Here is a 24,532-nt window from a genome sequence, read left to right on the forward strand (position 1 = left end):
AGTGAGACGTGTCTGAAGAAGCAGTGGTGTGTCTGGGGCAGACGTCTCCATGTGAGCGAGTCATGCCAGCCTGCCACTGAAGTCACCTGCAGGACGTGAGTCACACAGAGGCTGTACTGTGAGTGTCTAAGGCTGAGTGAGACACAGTCTGTCCAGGAAGATTATAGGCGTTTCACCAAATCCTTGTGTCACCTTTTCCCCCAATTCAAAATGCAACTAATGCTTGTTTGCTTCTCCCTTACGTCTGTCGAGCCTGTAGGCACATCTGCTAAAAGAACTGCTGCTCGCTGAGTATCTGTGCGGCATAGTATGGCCAGGACCCTGCACCTCACACGAGACTTTCAAGAGAAATAGATAAGAACTTCATTAAGTAGAAGAATGTTTATAAAACAGAAACAAAATATATACTGGCATGCCCTTAACTTCCACAAAAGTCAGCTCAAACCATTACATGTAGCAGGAGTAAGACCTATACAGGACTGCATTGTGACAAAATAGCTCATCGAAATGTCATATTTTTGCTTTTTATTTACTAAACATAGCTGCTTTCAAATGCTGATCATTTGTTTTGGTAGAAATTACAGTGTGAAAATCCTAACAGCATCCTTTGTAAAAATAGATATATATTTTTTAAAAGTAGATAATCTCATAACCTGAGGGGTTTCTGATAGGAGATGAAATCACTTATATTATGCCTAGAAACTGTTATAAATAACACATCATGAATAAGTTGTTCAACTGAGATGATTCTGAAAGCTTTAATATATTAAGAAGTGTTTGTTCCACTGAGTCCATCACTCTCTTTGGCAAAGGAAACAAGATTTTGCGTTTTAGAACATTCTAGAAAACTACCGTTCAGTCTTCCATTTCTACATGCAGTTCCCATTGTTCCTTGAATTGTAGGAGATACATTTCTCGGTCCTCTGATGATTCATCAGATACTTCTTTCTCATACAGTCTGGACAAAATTCCCTCTTTGTCACGATCATCACACTTGAATACTCCTTCACACACCTGATTTTCAACACTGGACAAGGTAGGAATATACAGTCTTCCAGTGTGAGGATCCCAGTCTACTAATATGGTCTGTCCACCCTCTTTGTCCATGAGGCCCTGCTCTGCTTTTTCCAGCTGAGGATAGGATGTCTGCCCCAATTTTTCAGTATCCAAGTCCACCAAGTTGATTTGGGTCTCACCCAGCAATTCATCTGCTGCATCAACCACCTTCCAACTAGGTTCCTCTGTTTCCTGTCCCAAACAAGAGTTTGTTGCCCGCAGCTCTAGTTGGGGACAATATGGCTGTCCTGTTTTCATATTAATCAAGTCCCCCAAAGCAATCCATCGTTCATCTAGTAGTCCCCTGGGGGGAGAGGAATTCTCTTTCAAACCGAGGTCTTCTAGTTTCTGACCAGGACTGAAGTCTTCAGCCCTTACATCATGTTCATATTCTACAGCCTCCGCATTTTTCTGTCTCAAAGTATTCTTTGTTCCAGGCTGGGTATAAGATCGCTGCTTCCCATTTTGGTCTCCTTCTGCTAAAATATCCTTTTCATGTGAATTCTCTTCAGGTAAAATGTCAAGCAAGTGTTTTGTTTCTAGTACTTCTTTTGAAGGCAAATCCTTTCCTTCGGTGCCATTGTAAACAGTGTAATAGTGGGGACTTTTCCTTTCTGATAGAGGATTGGATTCCTGAGATGGTTTGTACTCATCCATGTTAACACTGATAAGGTTGATCACTATTTTTTCACATGGTATGAAAACCTTTTCCTTGCATTTGTCAGTGTAGTGCCACACCTGGAAAGGAAAAAAAAAATATTTTGAATGAAGTATAGTAAAAACACCATCTTGGCGCTTCTTATACTGTCATATATTTTTAAATAGAAGGCTGGACTAGACCTTAATAGGAAGTTATTTCAATTTAGAGAAGTAGTAAGTTCATCATATAAACCTACAGGAGTGTTAATATGTTTGACTTTTTTTATTCTATCCAAAGTAAAATGATATTATGACCAGCTCCAATAACCATTTTCTCATCTTCCCCTTGTCAAAGTAATGGTTAGAAAAATTTTGTCAAATTCAGGTTTTGTTTCCAGCAGTACAAACTCAAGTGACTTTGGAGAAAATATTCAAGTTGTCATTGGGTCACAGATTTCAGAGTCTATTCCACTCTTTTTAGCCAGTGATGAGGAAGTACACTCAAAACCACATCCCACAAGCACAGAGTCAGGTACCATGTTAAGGCATAGCTTACAGAGAATTTAATAATATCACGGTTCCTTTCAGAGAGGAAGCTATACAGAAGGTTGAAGTGGAGTGTATGGAGCCTGCATTGTGCAGTCTGTCACAGGCTGCTTTTGTGACTCTGTGATAAATCATCTAGTTAAACAATAGGAATCTTCCTGAAATGAATAATATTTCTAACAGGAATAAATACTGTATGAGCAGTCACTAAAGGAAAGTGCAATGGAAAAACAACCACCAGAATCTGCACTTCAGTGCTTTCAAGCTTGAATGGGAGACTAAGAGCACTAATCCATGCACCAGGTAGTCTGAAAGGTCCCCCAGGTCAAAACAAACTGCTTATTCCACCTCCCCCTGACCCACAGGGAACAGTCTGTAGGCTGAGAAAGCCAGAAAGCATCATTAAAATACCAGGTCTATAGTAATTTGTTACCTTAACACCAACTGAATCCAGAGGTGGAGAAAGAAAATTGAAGCTTCAGGGTGGTCATTAAAAAATTCAACAAACCCAACACACAAACTATGCATTTATTGGAGAGAAAAAACCTCCTGGAGTTGGAGTTTAGTCTGGTATCGAGTGGCAATTTTTCACTTTACATTCTTGGATGCTGTGATAAAGCTGGTGCCTCGTCAGGTGCAGGTGTCTCCTTGCACATCTGAACACACTACAGCAGTAGCTGCTCTGCTCCTTCTGAACCCACAGTCCCTTTGTGAACATTTCTCCTGTCACCTCTGTGCTGCTCTAGATTCCTTCAGAAAGAGCAGCATGTTGAAACCATCTCACTTGTATCTCCCATCCCACAGTGTCACGCAGATTGCATTAACCTCAAAGTGTTCATTCATTTTTGTAATTGCATGTTTGTGCTTGAGCAACTTGTTTAGAGGTAACTGTGAGAAAGCTCTGCTGGGCTCATGAGCTGGAAACCCAGAGTGTTTCTTAGACTTTGGTGGTGTTTTTTTGTTGTTTGTTTGTTTTTTTTCCTAAAAATTAGCAAAATTTGCAGCTCTAAGAAACTGGCGAACACTTTTACACAGAAAGTTTATTTGGATCGTGTAAATAACAAAATGTGCTTTTTGGTACATTTTGGGGTGTTACAAAATGGTGCAGTATTGTAAAGTATTCTTGAAATCCAGATTAAATTATCCGTATGATGCATGTGTGCTTCACAATAACAATTAAATGGTAAGATGTGGTAATACCCAGTAATAGTCCCAGAAAACATAACGGAGTTTCTGCACTGCTTAATTATCTTCTCTTCTTGTTTCTGATTTCAGCCAATTAATTCACTGAATCTCTATTTTGTTTCTTCTTAGGTCAACTTAGGGAGTGCTGACTTCCTAACAGAATTTGCCTCAGTGCACCTCAAACCTTGCTTCTGGCAATGACTCTTCCCAAACCAACAGCTCTGTTCTGATCCTCATTAGTGCTGGTCATCTTTTCACACCTGGGCATCTTTTTAGACACAGTTTCTAACTTGAGTTATTACTTTATTTTTCTTGCATTTAATAACCCTCAACGTGATTTTTTTTTCTTGATCTGAATGGCAACTAGAGCTTTTATTTGTAACCAGCTATGGTTTTCCTCCCAGTCAACTCGGAGCCCTGGCAAATGCACAGCTGTCCTGTGAGTGCCAAGGTTGGCAGTGACCTGCTGCAACAGCGAACACTTACCAGATTTGTTGGATGTTTCTGTTTGCTGATGTGAATATACCTGTGCACACAATAGCATGTCACTGAAATAAAAAGGACGGCAAGCATGATAGGCAGAACATATCCAAATACGATTGTTACAGTCTCATCTGCTGTTTTATCTGTTAACAAAACAAAAGTTTTCATTGTACTGAGCAACTTTTTAATGTATTCAGGTAGTCATGTGCATTCACTACACTGATTTTTGAATATACAGAATTTTTTTTTAAATTACATTTGAGCTATAGGACAATTCTGTATTACTACCTAAATTATAAATTAAATTCTAAACAATAAGTAACAATCCCTCCCTCAGGTTCTCCTGTTACTGACGTCTGACCCATGAGACTGACGCAGCTCTGCTGCTCTCAGAGCTCATTCAAGGAGAAAAAATATTCTTCATTCACTAAGACTCAAAGAATGTAGATCCTTTTATTCTGAAGTACTGTTGTACATTCCAGTCAGCAGACCCCAGCTACGTTATTAAAGGCAAAGATTCTTCTCATCAGTACAGATGCACAGAGAGAGGAGAAACAGTGCTAGTTTTTCACTCTCAGAATGGATACATTAAGAAATTACAAACTCAATCACAATGATTTTTTGTAACTTGGATCTTCCTTTTGTAATTTGCCAGCTTACACATACCTTTCAAAGTAGCAATGCAATATTCTTCAGAGAACCCACTGTGCAGAAGTGGTGTTGTAACATATATCTGTGCACTGACACAATAAGCTGTTCCAGGCTCTAACCAAGGCACAACCAAGGTGTTGTTGCTGATGGAGAAGAACCACTGGAAGACATAAAAAAGAGGATTTTTTTTTCCCCTTTAACTCCTCACTTATGGGAAGGTAAAGATCTTATATACAAAACATGTCACAAGCACACAAATTTTCTGGAAAGAATAATGATACTTTAAGAACTGCCAGCTGCACCCTTTTTTTCCAGATACAATTATGTTATGTCCTCTCTGAATATTTTATCATTCTTCTACCACTACTGAACAATTTCATGTTTTATATGAAGTAGGACTGTGTACTAGCACTAGTCAACATTCTCATGCTGATGTTGCAATGGAGCAAAAGTGTCACTCCCACCCTGTCCGGACGCTTATGCCAATAAAAGGCACAAGGTACAGTTCCACAAAATCTTTCAAATTGGGATGTTCTGTTAAAGAACAGAAAATACTGACAAACTGGAGTGAGTTTAGTAGAGGATCACCATATGGCTGAGGCTGGAGCACTTGCCCTGAGAGGGAAGGATGAGGACCTGGAGTTTGTTCCACTTGGGGAAGAAGGCCTGGCTTCAGGGGGACCTAATAACAGCCTCCAGGATCACCCAGGGAGATCATCAAGAAGATGAAACCAGACTCTTCACAGTGCTGGGTGATGGGAGGATGAGAGACAGTTGACCTAAGTTCAAAAAGAGAGGTTGAGATTGGATATAAAGAAACACTTTTCTTCCTAAGAGGAAAAGCAGGCAATGGAACAGGTTGTGCAGTCTCCATCCTTGAAGGTTTTCAGGATACAACTGGACAAACTCTGAGTGACCTGGTCTGAGCTCAGAGCTGATCCTGCTTTGAACAGGACTTTGAAGTAGAGACTTTCTGAGCTTCCTTCCAACCTGAATGATTACACAGTTCCTATTAGTCTATGAATTCTGTTTCGATCCATGCTGCTACGGCCAAAGCACATTTCAGTGAGCAGAGAGGACAGATATAACTGGTGCAGTTCTTCAGACTTGTCAAAGCTTACCCGCTTCTTTGTTTTTTTGTTGAGGACAGACACGTTGTATTGCAGGCCAGGATACACTTGAAGCAGAGATATGGATTCTCCCTCAGGACTTCCCTTCCACTTCTCAGGAGCAGTCAGAATGATAGAAATAGATTTCTCAGTGGAAGATACACTTAGCGTGGGTGGACCAATTTTAGCTGGAAAAATGAACATGTACAAAAAGCAGTCAAATGCAGCAGAGGCACAATGATTTGGCCATACAGTTTATTAAAATAGATGATATTAAATTTTTGTAATGTTTTGGGGGGGTCTAAGTAGGACTTAAAATAATTTTCTACCAATATAAATCAATTGTTCGATCAGATAACTAACTAACGTTTTATAAGATAACTAACTTTACAGTGTAAGAAGGTGGACACAGACTTGGAATTTTGCCTAGAAATTCCTTTGACTTCACAGGATAAACAACCTTGAAACTCAATTTGCTAAAACAAGCTAAATTACCAGTATATTCTCAGGTTATCTGGCACAGATAAGAGATATTTTTGCTCTGGAGTATGATTACTGCTTGCTTTAATAGAGCCTTTTCAATATCAGAGTTCTTTATACTGTGGATGTGCCACAACTTTTATTTGCCTTGAGTAAAGCTTTACCATAGCATAAAAGAATATCCAGTATATATAAGACCACATATATGACACACATCCAAATTCTATTATGATTATTTCAACTACTTCTGCCAAAAGCATAAATGTGAAACAACTGCAAAAAATCTAATTGCTCTACATAACCTCATGTTAAAAATAAAATATTATATGCATGAAGTCTGAGCAGACAGTATTAATCAAGGCCACTGAACATCTGGCTGTGTGATTTGCTTTCCTTACTGTCTGTAAGAGGGTTGAATCGTGTGGTCTCCATCCAGTCGGAGCACATCCCATTTAGAAAGGCTTTCACGCTTGCGTAGTATTGTTCTTCATAGTCAGATGTTTCACTGGAGAGGTCACACCATGTTCTACTGATATTCCTGCATTCTGGCTTTCTAATCCATTTGCCAACACCATATCTATATTGAAAAAGAAAGAGAAAGGAGCTGTTGAAATGCTATTGCCATGATATTAGTAACCTGATAATATGGCACAGTAACTGGTATTATGGCTGATAAAACAGTTTACTTGTTTTGCAGGAATCTGCAATTTCAAGGGATTCCCAACTTCAGCTGAGATAAAATAATGTATTTCCACAAGTTTTTAATGAAAAATAAATCAGAGTAGGCCATATCCAGAAGAGGTCATATGGAACTAACTGGGATGTTACTGATATCAATCTGAGTTTTGCTTACGTAGACCCAAGATCTCTCAACTCCAGCCTCCACAGCTTTAGTTTAAACTCTAAACACAGAATAACAGAGACAGGATAACTATTTAGTTAGAGACAAAGAGTTCTGTCAGAATGGTCAGTGGCTCATCTTGGTGTAGGGAGACAGACAATGTTCAGGGTCTCCAAGGTGAGTGGGCAGGAGACTACTCATTGCTGGCTGTTACTTCTTTTCCTTGTTTAAAAGAAAGACTCCATTGGAACACAATGAACTTCAAAGCCCCCCAGCTGAAAAAGGGGCATATACATGTCACCAACAATGTCTCAGTACTGACCAACTCTTACACACTAGTAGAAGAAATCAAAGTTTCCTTGGAAAATTCCTGCCTGGATTTGCTGAGAAGCTCCTACTCCTCAAATGCATGTTATGCTGAAAATAATTCCCCTTTGGCTGCTGATTAGTGAGGGCATGTGGCAGCTTCTGTGTGACAGCAAGAGAGTATTGCTCACCAACATTTTCCACTGAGCTGAAGACCTTGCTCTCCTAGGCAGATAGGAGCACATATGAGTATTTTCATCTTCAGCGTGAGAGGTGGCCGTACCTGTGACTACAGACTCTTCTGTGGGCCAACTGACCCTGCAGAGTCAGCATAGCTTGTGCTTCCTAAGCATTTTACCTTCTATACAATTACTGTTCATTCCATAATTACTGAGCACACTTCCCTTTTCTAGGAGGTGGATGGTGTCATTCCTCTGTTAGCACAGCAAGCAAGATTTGGACAAAAGAGGTTGCAGTCTCTGACTGTAGAAACAGTTCCTTCCTTTTTTTAGTAGCCAGTATGTGTTACAGGAAACTTCAGGAGGTCTAAAGTGGTTTCAGTGCAACGAAAAAATTACTAGACTGAGGGAACTGTCCATATTAGAGGTAAAAACTGGGAGCATTATGTCATCCATGACTCCAGTGCTACTAAGCTAAACTTCTATCACTGTCCTGCACAATGACCCAGTGCTCTCTCAGTGAGAATAAGGGAAATGGATTCTGGTCCTTGCTCAAATTCCTTGATATCCTGCAAGGGTGCAAACCTTGAAAACAGAAAGGCCTGATTGTAATCACATTACTTGGTTTTCTACGATACTTCTTAAATTCAGTGGATTTTCTCCTAGACTAGAGAGACTTGAGGGATCAGAAGAAAACTGTGGGACTTGCGTCTGTTAGAAAAGGCCAACAAAACACTGGGTGGTGTTAATATTCTATTAAATACTACATCTCCAGATCCATTTAAATGTGTACAGAAGACTAATTTGTACAGATGCCAATCCACAGCACAGTCCTTCTTTGTTCTTCTGTCTCATTTCTCAGGAATGCCCCTGAAAGCTTCCATGTTGCATTCTACACTTCTTTAATAGGAAGAAATTATCCTTATATTTTTTTTAAACCAAATCTGAAGTAAGCAGTACCAGAAGTAAAAGTTGAAAACTATAGTGCTTAAATCTGATGCACATTTTAATTCTCCTTTCTTTACTTTTCAGCAGCCCTACCTTGACTGAGATTTTTTAAATTATTATTTTAAATGCCAAAATAAAAGTCAGTGGGGGTTAAAATAGACAAACCAACTTACACTGTGTACTTCACCCTGTAGAGTACTCCATCTCCTGTGCCTTCTGGTGCTGACCAGTGAAGGACATTCTTCATGTTTATAGATTCAAAATGGACATTCCTAGGGTTAGGCAAAGAACAATACAACTCTCCTGAGAAAGAAAATGAGAAAGGAACAATATACACTAAGAATCTGCTAATAAATATGCTTCCAATTGAAACAAAATAGGTACATATTTTAAAGTAAGGCATACAATTCTATATACTACCTTTCTTATAATTAAAAGCACAAAGTTGTTAGCCATGGAAATTCAGTCTCTTTTGAAAGTGTCCCTAGCTAGTGCAGTCCATCTCTATGGGTTTTTTCTCTAGCAAAAATAGCTTTGCCATTTATGACAGTCATTGACATGGACATATTCAGGGACTGGAAGCTAAAGCTGGAAAAGTTTGGCCTAGAAAAGGCATGCATTTCATAAAAGCATTTGAGTATCAGAACAATTTAACACTGGAGATTGTAAAAATACCCTTGATGCTTCAGTAGAATTCTTGTTGTAGTTGAGTGGACTTTTAAAAATCAAACCAGGTATTTTTGAAAAGACATGCAGAGTCTACTGCAAACACAGCTTTACCAACAGACGTGTGACTTCACATTGGAGGATCAGACTGGTTAATCACAATAGCCCCAGTGTCATCTGACCATCCATGGTGATTCTCCAGAAAGTCAAAAGTGAACACCTACTGTTAGGACCCTCATCTAAATTGCTGTTCATTGCACCAGCTTTCGAAATGAACAAACGAGCAAGCCTGGGGCTCTTCAGAATCCAGTTTCATTTCTTCCTAACACAGACTCCTCATCTCATAAATCAAATGGAGATGCTCACTTTGCTAAATTACTTGTGAAGTGGAGGCCTGTGGGCCCAGGGGTAGCATCCCAAGCTCCAAGTTGTGACTCAGTCCCAGCACCTCCTGCCATGAGACCTGCGCCCATGGGAGCAACCTGAAGCTGCAGCTCCTGGGAAGGAGCTTCTCCTTGAGAGTGGCCACAGGAGCATAATGGGGAAGAGAAAAAGTGAATCTGTGGTTTTTCAGGACTTTTCAAAACCCTTTAAGCTCTTCCTCCAGGGATGAAATTCTAGTTCTTAAGATAAGAAAAAGAGACAAAGGGGGAAATAACACATATTAACACAAACAGAGGGAACCTCCTTGACCTTTGTGACTTCTAAAGCAGACCTTAAAGGGTTTTTGTAGCATATTTCATTATTACTAGAGTAATAGTATGTGTCCGCCTGTATATGTACCATACAGTTGCTTTTCTAAGCAAAAGTCACAACCATTTTCCACCATTAACTTGCTGACTCCTAGCTGTCTTTGAGCCAGACAGTAAAAGCTTTTCTCTTCGATACATTTATTAAAACAACCTCCTTGCAATTTCATAGAGACCAATTACTTTAAATTGTCTACATGGAAACTCTGGGTTTTCTAAGTCTCTAGCTGTATGTTAATGTTCAAAAAGAAACTCTGATATATGCCTGCGCTCGTATCTTCAGATCGTAAAGCTGTTCATGGAGGGTATTTCTAATTTTGCTCTATCTTTAGCAGTTAGCAGCTAGTTCAGTGGCTTTCAATTTTTGTCTAGTCAGAGAACAAGTTTCATCAGGTATAGTCCTTAGGGCAAGCTTATTCATTTACAAAACGTATGTAGAAAGTCCCACTTCCTTGAACACTTGGACACAGAAATGTCCAGTGACAGTCATTTTGCAAGAGCTCAAACTATAGACTCAGCTATAGAGATATTTTAAAAAGCTTTGGGATGTCAGGGAATGTGAAAGCACTAGAAAGAGATCTCCAGGAACTTGCCTTACTCTAACATTTGCTTCCAAGCAGGAGATACAGAACCTAGAAAACAAAAGGTTTTGATTTCCCCCCAAATAAATGTCCTCTGCAACTGCTTTAGGTGAAACTAATCTAAATGTAAATATGAAGCTGCCCAAAGGAGCAAAGAAAATGGCCAAAAATTTGAAACATCTGTTCAATAAAACAGAGAACTCTTAAACCACTAATGTGCATGCTACTAAGAAGAACAACACAAAACCAGCATTACATGAACTACAAGAAATCATCTCTTCATCAAGTTTCATTCTTTGTACCACATCCCAGCACTAAAGTGTATGAGACTTCAGGAAGCCCATGAACTGCATAATCAACAACCTGGAATAAGAGATTCGAAAAAAAAAAAATCAAAAATGAAACCCACCAAACCAAAAGCCAAAGTCACCCAGTCCTACCCAAACCCTGAGAAAGGCAACCAGGTAATCCATGTAGCAAGGGAGGGAAGGACTGAGGCACAAACAAATTTGCTGCTGCAATTCTCAAGTAGGAGGAAATACAACGTAGGTATTTTCTTAGATTTCCAGGAATCAAAGCCCTAAAAGGCTTCTCATTAAAATCAGTGAAGAAAAGAACAAGAAAAAGCCCAGCCAGGAGAGATTTAAAAATGAAACAGAGTCTGGAGGAGAATGTATGTTCCAAAAACCTCTGGTGGAAAGCCTAAAAAAATTCTAGCACTTAAACAGCAGCAGATGAAGAGGAGATTTGTCTCTGGTAACTTGGGCTCTGAGCAAAGCATCTACTCTGCAGTGGTCATAAAGAGCACAGGAAGATAAACTTTTCCGTAAGTTTGTTCATCTCTCTAGTTAGGATGGACCAGGCCAGGTGCATCTCTCTCCCTCCAGTGGAGATGGTGGTCAAGCCCACCAGCTTCCATCTCTGCTTCCTCAGCAATTAAACTTATCAGAGATGCACCTTGTCTGGGGAGAAGTGGCAGGAAACACTGTAAATATTCACATGAGAAGGATAATCTGTCCTACACATCCACCCTGAACTAAGAGGAAAAAGAAAGGAGTTCAGTTTCTGCAAAAAGAGGGGCACTGAGAGTAACCCCTTAATGGGAAGAGGAGCAACATGTGAGAATGGGTCAGCTGGGAGGTCTGCCAAATGTTTTGAAGGGCAGATTAGAGAAACATCTGCCAGAAATGACACTAATTTAGTTGATTCTGCCTAGGGGCAGGGGGACAAGCTGGGTGATCTCTTAAGGTCACTGCCAGCCCCATTTTGATATGTTTTCTTACACTATCTGACAAATCTGGCTTCACACTTTGTAGTAATAAATTTGGCAGGAGTACTGCTGAATCAGGTACAGGACAGCTAAAAACTTCCCTAACAGCTCACTTTCCACACCTTTTTTCTTTAACATTTTTGAAATGTGTATTGTTTATATAGCTAATCCATAGTCACCAAATTGAACTGTCTGGAGGCAGCCAGCTCATCACAGGCAAGGAAAATTACTTCCACTGTTTTTGTAGATAGTTTTTGTAGATAGTTTTTGTAGATAGTTTTTGTTTGCCTGTACCTTTTGACATTTGTCCATCCTTACATAAAAACATTTATATTCCTCGAGCACATTTTAAAGTAGCAAGAGTCATGCATTTGTCTATCACATTAAAATATTTTAAAATTAGTAGCATGTAAGGGTGTTTTTTGTTGATTTTTTTTTTTTCTTATTTCCCTCCTCGCAGTGTGGTTTCTGCTGTGGTAAGTGAAGTTTCAAAACAGAAACACTGACTGCAGCAGTTGAGCCAATCTCAGCATGTAGAACCCACAGTGTGTATCTTTACAAGATCTAAAGCAGTGTAACACTGCCGGTGCGTTCCCACCTGTCCCCAGCTCTGTGTGATTTGGGAGGCAGAGGGACTGAGACTGTTAACTTTCCATTTGCTGCAAAAGCAGAGATTTGGTTTCTATTTCTGGTCTTGCTAGTAAAGGCTCTGTTTGCCCTTACAGCAAATCAAGCAAGTGTTTTATTCCTCAGTTCTGCATGTGTAAAGCATGAATAAAACTACCATACTCCTCTATTTCTCCAGGAAGAGTTAAGAATAAACTACTTCATGTTTATTTGATGCTCAATAGTATCAGGAGGCACGCGTAGAAAATAGATCATACATAGAGCTTGGATGTTCCATGGTTACCAGTCAGGAGAGGACTCAAATATGTGCATCAGCTGCTTATTTCAGTATCTTGTCTTAAAACACAACACATTCAGTTATATTCTGATTTTATTTCTTTTAACAGGGATTAATGGCATGGGTGTCACATGGAGTATTTTCAGTTTGTTCTGGCCTACGTGAGAACAAAAATCAGTCATACATGTTTTGCTAGGTTTAGTCTGTCTCATCGATAGTCTGCAATGGCTGTCATCACTTCCCAGTATAACTAAGTCACTTTATTTGTTTATTGCATGGAAAAACCTAAAGCTGTTATTACCGTCTTTGGAAATGCTGTAAATCAAACCTTGAGTAATATCATTCTTTAAATCTTCATGACTGCACACCTGGACTGGAAAGAAAGCAATAATACAGGCTTGCAAACTTCACCGTCACAAGGAAGAGCCCAGTTCTGAGCTTAGACTAAGCTGTTGCCAGACTCTTCAAAATAGATGTGACTTAGCCCGAAAACACCTTCACGTGTGAACCAAAAACCCCACTGACGTCAGTGAGATTATTCACATGAGTAAAAGATGGCACGGCAGGTGCCTCATCTTCTCTTTGTGAAAGTGTCTGCTGGGTTTAAAAACCTGGCCAGTTTTAATCACGTAGGGCTCCCTGCCAGGTATGTGCCTTGCTCAAGTCAGTACTGTTCAAAGCTTTGTTTTAGTTATAGCCCTATCTATCTATCTATCTATCTATCTATCTATCTATCTCTAAACGCATAAATACACATCCACAAATACAAATATAAACACACGTAATTTCCACGTTACAACTATTATCCATGCAGTGTATCTATTTTTTATCTGCTAGGAGGCACCACTGCCTATGTCGATGACAGAGAGCTGTGTTTAATGTCAATACTGCAGAACAAACACAGCTGCAACTCCCTGTGCCCTCTTGCTATAAACAGATTTGTTAACTTTTCATTTGAGCTGTGTGACCTAGCAGCTGTAAAGCATGAAAACACATAAATATATACAAACATAGATTTTTTTTTTTTTCCTGTATATTGGCTAAAGTTCTGGGGTAGACAGAAGGCAGAGAACCCACTGAAAGCTGACCTTTTGGTACAGAAATGACTCCTTTTGTACTGCTCTCAAAAAGAGCAATCATCTGCTGGATTTTACTGTGGCGTGGCTACAAGGTTGCAAACATCAAATTATCCAATAAAATAAAACAACAGGGAAGGTCACAGGGTTTCTCTTATAATTTAAGACACTGAGTGGTGTGGAAAGCATTAAGACAGAAAGGTGCTCCTTACTGCAACACAACTTTTCCCCATAGCCACAGCAGTAAAAGCCAAGGACTCCTCCCCTACAATCATCTCAGAATTTAAGCAAGGAACTCCTTTTCTGACAGAGACTTTGGCTTCAATTACTGTTGTATTTTCTTACTTGAAAGCAGCCCTTGGCAGCACCTCTGATGGAAGCAGCTCCTTTGTGCTGTGCACCGAATTTACAGGCAATGCTGCAGGCACTCCCTGTGCCTCAACATTTGCAGGTGCCACTCCAAGGCCATGGATCTAATCCACACTCACACACCTTGGTGAGAAGGCAGACTCTCAAACAGGCTGACTCCCCACTTCACCTTTTCCCAATGCGAGCTTAGACCCACTAGTGAAGCATCAAGCAATTTGGGAGCAATCTAGGACACCAAACGTTTTATTCTGGCAGTGCTGTAAGCCACTGCCTTTTCTTTAGCCTTTCTGTTCAGCTTTGAGTGACTTCCACCAAAGTCCGGCAAAATCTTGCTTCCTCGTTCCGTGTTGCTGCTCTTAATTTTTAAATAAATTTTAGCTCTCTTTTCTTCCTCCAGCTCATCTGTTTCAACGGTTATGTTGTTCGCAGTGAAAAACTACTCCCTCAAATGCATGTTTAAGCTTAACGTAAAAATGGTCATAGAACAAATGTCTACTGAGCATCGTGTTCAGTGGTGCTCGCTAGCAGAGGGTTGGGCCTGCCTTTTGTGGCACATCTGCAGCCAGAAGCAAGCTGACACTGCTATACAGGAATGTGAGGGAGTACACCAAGCGGTAAACAGGGGAACCGAGCCAAAATTGGAGATCAGAAATTACAGAGAGGAAGGGAAACCCAGCAAAGCCAGGAATATGCATTGGTAAATGTCATTACCTGCTATTAGTCATCTTAGCAACCATTTCAATAAATGAGTTAACTTTTAAAAAATTGAGTGGGCTTGATAGTTTTTCTCTGTGCTGATTCTTTTAGACTAGAACTCAATGGGCTGGATAACGAGGAGGAGGAGTCATTACAGCTGAGCTGCCTTTCTCCTGGTGGGTTGCTGGAGTTCTGAGACCGCTGGGTACGAAGCCGGGTTAGTGAAACCCTGTGACTCAAGCAGCGCTGGTGGGAATGTGGGGAGGAGCACAGAGGTTGTTTCCTGTTCGAGTCATAGCAGTGCTTGAGAGCAAACCACAAAGCGCACTCTTGCCCTCCCAGAACCGGAGCCCATCACTTCACAAGGGGCACAGGGGAGAGAAAGTAATGGACAGGCACAGAGTCGTATGACTCAATTTAAACCAGGCAGTGGAGGAGACAGAAAAGCATGAGAGAAGTGGTGGGGAAATGTGAGAGAAGGATGAGACTGGGGCCATGTGGGGTTTGTTTGTGAAGAAATAAACAGGCTGCTATTGAAAAGAGGGGAACCCCTGGAGGTCATTTGGGGAAAAAGCACGGGTAGAAATACGGCTTGAAGAATGGGAGGGATGCAGAAAAGGAACTGAAGCTGTGGCTTGCCCTGACATGCTCTCCCCCTCCGTGTGAAGTCTTGCATTAATCCATCCAAACCATGTCCTAACTTATAGAAACACCCCTATAGAGAACATTTCAGACTCAGTCCAGAAAGATCCAACTTCAGAAAGGATGAGAAAATCTTCCCAGTTCATTGAAGACTTGCTAGGAGATGGCTGTGGCAGCTAACATCCATTCCTTTTTGCTAACTTGAATGACAGAAACAAACCGAATTTTCTTCCAATGTGTTGAAGGTTTGCAAGTGCAAGAGTAGAGCTTGTACTACATAACCACACTCTGCTACAAAAACGTCTCCTTGATACACTCCAACAGGAGAAAGTTATTGTAGGTATGTTTTTTATTGATGCTGAGTGATCAATACTGGCCTGAAACAAGGTGAGTGAAACTCAAGGTGTGCTTCTCTAAAATTACTTGCAACCCCTTCAAGGCTTTTGGAGTCGTAACCCATCAGAAGAGTTTTGTGTTTGTGTTGTGTTTTTTTTTTAATTATTAAATTTAATGTGGTTTTGTTAAGTTTAGAATGCAAAAACATTTTCTGTCAAAAAGAACTAAATTACTTTTCAAAGCCCACTGTTGACAGAATTTTGTGAGACAATAACTGCTTTTTAAAATAGAAGTTTTGAAGTTATATAAAGTATTAAAAATAGCCCAACTGTCCAGCATTTAATTTTGAGGATTTTCTTTTCTCCTTAGAACATGTTTAGCATTACCAATGTATTGCTGCTTAGATCAATCGTAACCCAACAGTCAAGAAAAATGAAAACTTAATTAGAATACCTCTGACATTTTAAACTTGTTTTTCAAAATACCTAAAGGTTAAGTAAGTTTTCTACTTGAAATATTGTAAAAAATACGCTGTGTGACAGTTATCAGACAAATTCTGATACACCACATTTTGGAACACTCTTAATCCATCCTTACATGAAATATCTATTTTTTTCCCACACATAAACTGAGAAAAAAATTACTTTTGGCTTTCATCATTTAGTGCTGGTTAATATCTGTTAGGCAAAACCAGTCCAGTTAGAACTGACAGCACTATATTTATTGCCTAAAAGGTGTTGCTGTTTGCTCTCTGACCTACTGATGGCTTGCCTAGAGAAGGGATTTTGCTTTTCTTGGAGTCCGAATTAATTTAATTAGTGAAAACCCCCCTTCTGAATCTGAATCTCCCCTTGGGCAGAAGATTGAGTGTGGTGTCAACGGAGGATGAGTACTTGCCTTCATTTCTGGGGGAAAGGCAATCCTGAAAAGATGTAAATCAAACACCACCTTCTGCATCCAAGATCTGAGAGAAAGGACCAGCACCCCCAGCAAACTTGCAATGCCTCATCTCTTACAGGCAATCAGTCTGATGGGGTCACACAGTCACCCCTGTCTGAACAACCATTAACAGCCCATCTCCAGTCCCCAGCCAGTACTTGCGAACAGCGAGAGGCAATTTCAGGTTCACCCTGTGGAAGAGCCAGCACGGCTCTAGGTTTGATCTCTTGCATGGTGCTGGAGACCGGCCAGTGATACCCCCGCAGATGTGAAGGAGCCCATTGGGCATCTGTGCTACTCAAAGTACTCACAGAATTATTTTTTCCCTCTTGTCTCCCACATTTACACTTCTCCCCACAGATGATGAAGGACATAAGTGCCTTTGGGAATCAACTACTTGTAGAGAACTCACAAGAGATGAAGGTTTCCTGGGGTACATTTCTGTTGGTCTCCTGTCAGGTGCGGGCTGGTGTATTTTGAGGCACTATATGACTGTTCAGAGTGTCCCACAGTAATTTCAGATATGAACAAGTCAGTATCTAATTATAGGTGTAGTACTATTTTTACTGTCTTTCCTGTACTCAACAAGAATTTTTTGTTAAAACCACCAGTCATGATTTTCAGGCTCATTTACCCATCTATAGAGTCAAAGTGATTTTGCTGTACAGAGGAAGTTATTCAGCATAATCACCTACATCTTTTACACATAAGTTCTGAAAGATTGCCTCAGAAATGGTGTTAAATGTAAATGGTGTTATGTGTAACATACACAGCTGGATCCAAAGGACAGTGGTGGTGTCACAGACCTTCCAGGGAACAGCCAGCACACTGTGATGAGCTCAGGAACCTGACCTGGGCTGATGAAGGCGGCAGCTCATGGTCATGTTTGAGCTGTTGCAAGTTGATTTATACTCAAAGAGCTGAACAGGTCTATTCCTGCATCTGTCTGCTACCTTCTTAAAGTGGGGGAAAGCCCTGTCAGCAATTACATGTGTCTCTGGCAGTTTTAAGTGCTTCCAAGCTTCCTGTACTTCACTATTTTGACTACACAGCCCCACAAGAGCAGGATATTGATGCATTTTTGGAAAAGACAAAGAAAGCCAAGAGAATTGAAGTCTTATGCAAAGCAAATGCAATAATAAACACTGGCTCAAGTGCTTCCTCTAGCCTTTAAGAAACCAGTACGAAATAAATTAAGCCCTTTCATCTAAGAGCTGTAATACACACTTGTGTGTGTTTTTGTGCACAGAGTGTGACCAAGCTCAAACACATAAACCTTGGTGTCAGCATAGAGGATCCCTGCACTTCCTGAAGTAACATTCTTCTTCTCTTACTTCCCTTTGGACACATTCCTGTTCTCATCGCAGAAATAGGAGTGGAAAATAGAACGTTGAAAAATAGCTGAGCTATCAGGTGAAATTTAACTCAAAGTGCTAGGGTATAAAGAAGAGAAGGAACTACAGTATTCCTCCTGTTCCTTTATTGACCTTAAAATACTCTTGCAGTAGCCAGACAGACAGCAAAAATAATCTGTTTTCCATAAGAAAGAGATATAGTTTATTTAATCTCTTCATATATAAACTATCCCATACCTCCTGTCCTAAAACTTGTTTCCATTTCCTACTGTACTTTTTTCAAGATAGGATGAACAGTGGATAAAAACCTGCAAGTTGCTGGTATGCCAAGTATAAAGCACAAACAGATCTGTATATCTTTTAAACTCAGCTCTCTAATGAAACCTCATTTTTGCCTAGAGATGAGCCTGGCTTCCAAAATTTAGGCTCTTACAAAGCTAAGCTTAAAATATGGGAGCTCTTGTTTGGCTCATAAAGAGTGATTTTTATCTCTCTTAGGTATTAATCCTGTAGTTGTAGATAACCAACACTTGGAGAGAAATCAACCAGCAGAAATCAATCTGTACAAGCCACAGCTATAAAAACAAACATAAACTGGAACCACACATGCACAAATGACTTGAGTAATCCTAACCACTTGCTTCTCTTGGAATTAAGACTATAGAGGCCACTAGAGAACAACAGTCACAGAAGGGTAAAGTCAATAGCTAGAATGATGAATCTGGATGTTCACATGGGGAACTGCAAAGCACATCTGAGTTTTAGAGTTTAATCACAAATCCCAATAGTGTTTGAAGTTCCTCTATAGAATGAACTACCTCCTTCAACCATTTCCATTCCTAATTAACAGGCAATAAGAATCTGCTACGTCGTGGAAATCACAAGCAATGCCAAACACCAGGACACAGATCACAGCATTGTCCAAAACAGCCTGACATGAAATTGAAAGGTGGAGATGAAAAGGGTAAGCCTTTTGATTATATGAACATGACACTACTTCTTCATATACCATATTTCTCCTTATGACAACATCCCTTCTTATTTACTACTGTTTAATTTATTCTTATCTCCTTCATGCTGGCAGAGAGCCAGGAAATAACACATAAAAACACAAGATCAGCCGTCCCCCCGCCCCCATACTTCCACTCTTATTACTGAAGCTTAATGCCCCCTCCAGTAAACACACAAATTATCACCACCACAAACGCAGTTCAATCCTGCTGAGTATATAGACATATACTCGGTAACACAAAATACTACATGCACAAAATAGTCAAGGTTTCTGAGGGTTCAAAAATTATTGTATTTTACCATATCTTTCCCCACTTCTCTACCTTTGCATGAACTTTTTTTTTCTTTGAATCCTTAAGCTAATCAAAGAAGACAATTTTCTGTGAGTTCTTACTGTGTTTGGGTAACATACAGCCACAACTTCAAGTGCAATTTGTAAACTTCCCAGGACATGGACATTACAGAGTATATCCACAGGGCAATTAGCCTATTTATTATGTGTGCAGGCCTTATTTATGAAATAACCTGATGTTTCTGTATGTTATTTAATACTTCACCTAATATTTACTGTCTGTGTCAACACAACAGATCAGCCTCTTTTAAGTTACAAAATGTACCTTAAATCATGTTGTGTCAATATCTAAAAATCTCAGCACTGTTAAACTTGGAGCTAAGCATTTCACTTCTGTCCTTCACGAATTATGACTGGTGCTCAAAGGCTATTCATGGAGGAACAGAAGTGGTTGTTCAGGCTTTGTTTCTGTCACAATAAGCTGAACCAAGTTGCTTCTGCTGTTCTGTTTTTCTGGGGGAGTGAATTGCAAATGCCAGTCTCTCAAACTCTTCTCTCAAATCCAAGAGCAGCATCCACACAGGACTTAAAATTTTTAAAGCACTGCATGTGTGCTGACATCAGGAAGCCTTCTCAAGGATTAGCTGTGGGTATGCAAGAAGGAAAGGATGTGGATTATTAGCACTGGAATCCTGCCTGCCTTCTGGATGGCTTTAACATGACAAAATATGTCTGGGCATCAATGTGGTCCCTGAACTCCATCTCAATAGCATAACTGCAAATCCATGACCCCTTTTATCCATTTATTCTGTATTTCCCAGGGCAACATCTTGAGCAAAAAGGGATGTTTTGCACCTTTCAGCACTCTAGTAACTGTGAAAGAAAACATGTTGACATTTGCTTAAAGGCATGCCTGAAGCTGCTTCTCAGAGTGTAGATCTATTTATTAGTAAAAAAATATGATAAAGTAGAAGATGAAAGACAAGTAAAATAAATCAGATGTGTCAATGCAGACCAAGAAACTCATGCAACTGCTAGAAAACATTAAAACGGGGAAGATTTCAAGGTCCCATCATAAAAAACCATAGTTGGTACAGCCACGTACCAACTCCAGTGGGACCTAAGGCTATGTCTACATTACTGAGTAATAAAACCTAACAGGAACAGATCTGTTACATGAAAACGTTGGTATTGAGAAAACCTTGTCTACACTACACACATTACTGTTTTTTTCTTTTTAACATTGGACTAGCTCTACTTATACTAGATATGCTGATGGAGCACATACTCGAGAAGAAATCCAGTTCCAAGACTGCATCACAATACAGACAAAAGCAGTTAGTGAAATAATTGAGAGATTTGCTTCAAAATCATATGCCTTATCTGAACAAAAATATTAAGTACACCTTCAATATATCAAAAGGCTTCTATTTTTGCAGTACAGCATTCAGGCTCATTTTCCCCTCCTCATAATAAGCATATATTGTAGTATCTGGGTTTTTTTGTTGTTGTTGTTGGTGGTGGTGGTTGGTTGGTTTGCTTTTTAATTTTTCTGTGTAGATCTACAGGACAGAGACTGGAATCTATGAGCTAGAAAATTAAAGGTTGCTCTAATTTCAGAATAATGAGGTCAGCGAAATCTCCTCTAGGAGTATGGAGAATGATTTAAGATGGGGCTTGGTAAACTAATAGATAAAGATCCTACTGCTTCCAAAATTCAGGGTGTTCCTTCCTATTCTTATGAGTTGCATACAAAAAATTACTAAGCTCATGTGGTGAAGAAGAACATGCTACATTCCTTGATCCTGTCAATTAAACAATGAATTTTCCATTTTCCCCATTTTATTTTCCATCTCGCATTTTCCATGATTTTTCATTTGTTTTAGAGTACAGTGAATGGAACACCGGTTTACAAAAATCCCCCTCAAGTGCTATGTCAAGTAAAAATTTGTCCTGTGCAAAACCAGATAATGCTTAGATAGCCTGTAAGAATAAGATTGTACTACTAACACACCACAGTGAAAACAATAAGTGTTTTGCAAAGGTTCTACTGTAAATTCAGAGTTCAGAAAGGAACTCGATAAGAGAACCGAATGGGACAGATCCCGTAAGATGCAAGAATTTGAGAACGAAGTCCTGCTGTAGAACTGCTTTCCATGGCACTTGGGCTCCTGTGCAGTCTGTTCCTACTTCAGCACCAGATCAAGCCCTCAGGACAACTGCAGTATTTTCAGGACCGCATCTGCTTGCAGCTGGCACCCATGCTGCTTCTCTTGAAAGAAAGTACCCAAAAGAGACTCCTTTACCTATCATTTCACTTTGGAGAAAGAGCAGGACACTTCTGCATCTCTTTTTTTTTTTTTTCCATTATTAGCAAAATACTGATAGGCTGAATTAAAACAACCTTTACTGTTTCACACTGAAGAGGTGAAAATGGAAGCTCTGAGCCTTTAGTGAAAGGGTCAGCTGTCCCTTCCATGCGGGTATTTCTGTCAAAAAAACCCTGAAATCACATCCAGCTAAAACCACTAGTCAAAACCAACATAACTCCCTTGATATTTTTCCAAACCTTCTTTGGAAGCAAAACCAGTATTAATCAAATTTTAAATTTTTGTTTTAAGGGTAACTCAATGCCAGTTATACAGATTTTCCAAAACACTTGCATTGATGACTTGAATAAAATGAAAACAATGTGATCAGTTACCTAAAAAGAAGCTGGCCTTGGTATCTCTGAAAGCCACTAAAAATCACAGATGCGTAATGGAGCAGTTTGCCAAAGGAGTTAATGGAGGCACAGTACTTAGCACTACTCAAGAGCATTCAGGTTATGAAGAACAATCCTTACTGCCATCCAGCTCTCACAGGATCTGGAAGTTTTGGTGTGGATTTGAATGGGAGCAGAGTCTATCCTTATGTATTTAGTTTTGGAGGCAACATGTGCAGCAGAGAAAAATAGCACAGAATCGATTTTTCAGAAGACCTGATAATCTCCGCAATGCCTTGCCCAGTTTTATACTCGAGGAATATACAAAAAGAAATAGTGTCTGATGCTTTTAACAGTAGCAGGGGAACCACCATGCACACACATTCAACAGCTACAGTTTACAAGCTCATTCCTACTCAATAGCATCATTACTCATGCCAAAGACTCTTGTTAGAGCTGTCCGCACAGCCCATGCCAGCTGTCACCTTTGCTGCTCCCTGTCTCCTTGTGTTTGGATGGGTGGCTGTCACCGAAGGAGTGCTCTAGTCTCCAGATGGGAGAAGGGAAGCAGAGTCACTCAGGACACTGGCACATGAGCTGAATTTCTCTACCAAAAAGCCATCCTGCCTTTTGTTTTAATCTGCCTCTTCATTGCTCAGGTAGGACTGCTGGGTTTGGTCACTGTCAAACACAAAGGAAGTTACAAAAACCAAAGATATATGGGGAGTTAACCCGATGCATATTACAAGGACTATCTCAACAGCATGCTATCAATTTACAGCCGAAAGTAAATTAGCATACAGCTTGTAAAACCTAATCCCAGCATAACTACGGAGAAAAGAAAAAGGTGAAGCAACATTGTGGAAATACCAGTCCTCTTCTTCCAGTGAAGTATCAGAGGCCTGAAACACCGATATTAAATAAAGGCACCGCTGTCTCACACGAACGGCACGCAGCGCCCCAGCCGTGGCAGAAGCCGCCTCCCGGGCTGCCTGCAAGCAAGAGGGAGCGGGGCGGCACGGAGCGGCTCAGCGGGGCCGGCGTGCCACGATAACCGAGCGCGGAGACGACCCCGGGGACCCGCGGCGCGGGGGGTCCCGACTCCCACCCCCAGCCCGGGGAGTGATGCGCATCCCCCGCGGGCCTAGGGCGGCCCCGCAAGAGCGGGCGGTGGGACGGAGCAGCGCCGCCACCTACCTGCGTGCGCCGCGGGGGACGGCAGCAGGATCGGCAGCAGGATCAGCGGCAGGACCAGCAGCCAGGACGCCGCCCCCCGCCGCGGCCGGCTGGCGCTCATGGGGCTCACATCTCCCGGCCCGGGGGCGCCCCGGCTGTCCAGCGCCGCCGCCGCGCAGGTGGAAGGAGCCGAGCGCCGGCGGGCGGGGCGGGCAGGGCAGGGCAGGGCAGGAGAGGAGGAGCCGGGCGGGCAGCGCTGCGTTGCGCGGGGGCGGGAGTGAGGGTGCTCCCGCGGAGGCAGGCGGGGGGCTGCGCGTCCCGCCGGGGCGAGTGGCGCCTTCTCCAAGGCGAGGGATATCTTCCACTGCACTCCTCAGTGCTTTCACTGATAAGTAACCCCCCCCCCCCCCCCCCTTTTTTTTTTCCAGAGGAAGCTGATGGTCAATATGCTACATCTTTGGGTGTTCACAGAATCATAGAATCACAGAATGTTAGGGACTGGAAGGGACCTCAAAAGGTCATCTAGTCCAATTCCCCTGCCAGAGCAGGAACACCTAGATGAGGCTACACAGGAAGGTGTCCAGGTGGGTTTTGAATGTTTCCAGAGTAGGAGACTCCACAACTCCCCCGGGCAGCCTGTTCCAGTGTTCTGTCACCCTCACTGAGAAGTTTCTTCTCAAATTTAAGTGGAACCTCTTGTGTTCCAGTTTGAACTCATGATGCCTGATTTTTTCCCATTACTTTGCATTGGTGTGTTTGAACATGGGAAGAGGCTATGGAGTCTTCATCCTTGGAGATACTCAAAATCCAACTGATCACAGAGCTGACCACCCTGCTCCATCTGACCCTGGTGGGACCAGAAGGTCTGCAGAGGTGCATTCCCACCTCAGCATCTCTGGACAGTGTGTCCCAATGAATTTGGCCAAATTTTTCACAAAGACCAAAAAGCTGCTTTGATGAAAGGTCACACAGCTTTTTCTAACCAGAATTTTTTCCACATTCTGTTGAAGCTTCTTGATCGTTTGTAGATAAACATAACTGGCATTTTAAGCAGAAGTGGAGGGCAGAGGCCTTCTGGTGTTTTTTTGTTCCCTTACCCTTGTTGTTGGAAATGTCCCAGCTGATTTCGCTTAAAGCCTGAGAAAGACCAGCCTGGCTTCTAGAGTGGAATCGTTGTCACACATAGTTGAGTCTGTCAGTGTTACAAGGAGTGAAATTAGCCCCTCAGTTCCAGTGTGTCTCTCTCTCTTTTTTCTTTTAAAGGGAAAAAGACAAAAATACAAAATCAATCAACCAACCAAATTGTGTATCTTTGCTCCCTGCCAGAGTTTGGCACTGCCTAT

The 24,532-nt window shown here is 41.1% G+C and overlaps 1 protein-coding gene across 1 annotated transcript; it reads right to left on the reverse strand.

Moving 5' to 3' along the window:
• Positions 1 to 855: 855 nt before the first annotated feature.
• IL20RA (interleukin 20 receptor subunit alpha) lies at positions 856 to 23,310 on the reverse strand (the record flags this gene model as incomplete). Its single annotated transcript, XM_080341947.1, has 7 exons — positions 856 to 1,794; positions 3,913 to 4,052; positions 4,576 to 4,720; positions 5,682 to 5,857; positions 6,548 to 6,726; positions 8,597 to 8,726; positions 23,211 to 23,310. The coding sequence occupies 7 exons, from the start codon at positions 23,308 to 23,310 to the stop codon at positions 856 to 858; spliced, it is 1,809 nt and encodes a 602-aa protein (XP_080198073.1).
• Positions 23,311 to 24,532: the final 1,222 nt, after the last annotated feature.

This window comes from Nesoenas mayeri (genome assembly GCF_963082525.1).
Source record: "Nesoenas mayeri genome assembly, chromosome: 3".
Lineage (NCBI taxonomy): Eukaryota > Metazoa > Chordata > Aves > Columbiformes > Columbidae > Nesoenas > Nesoenas mayeri.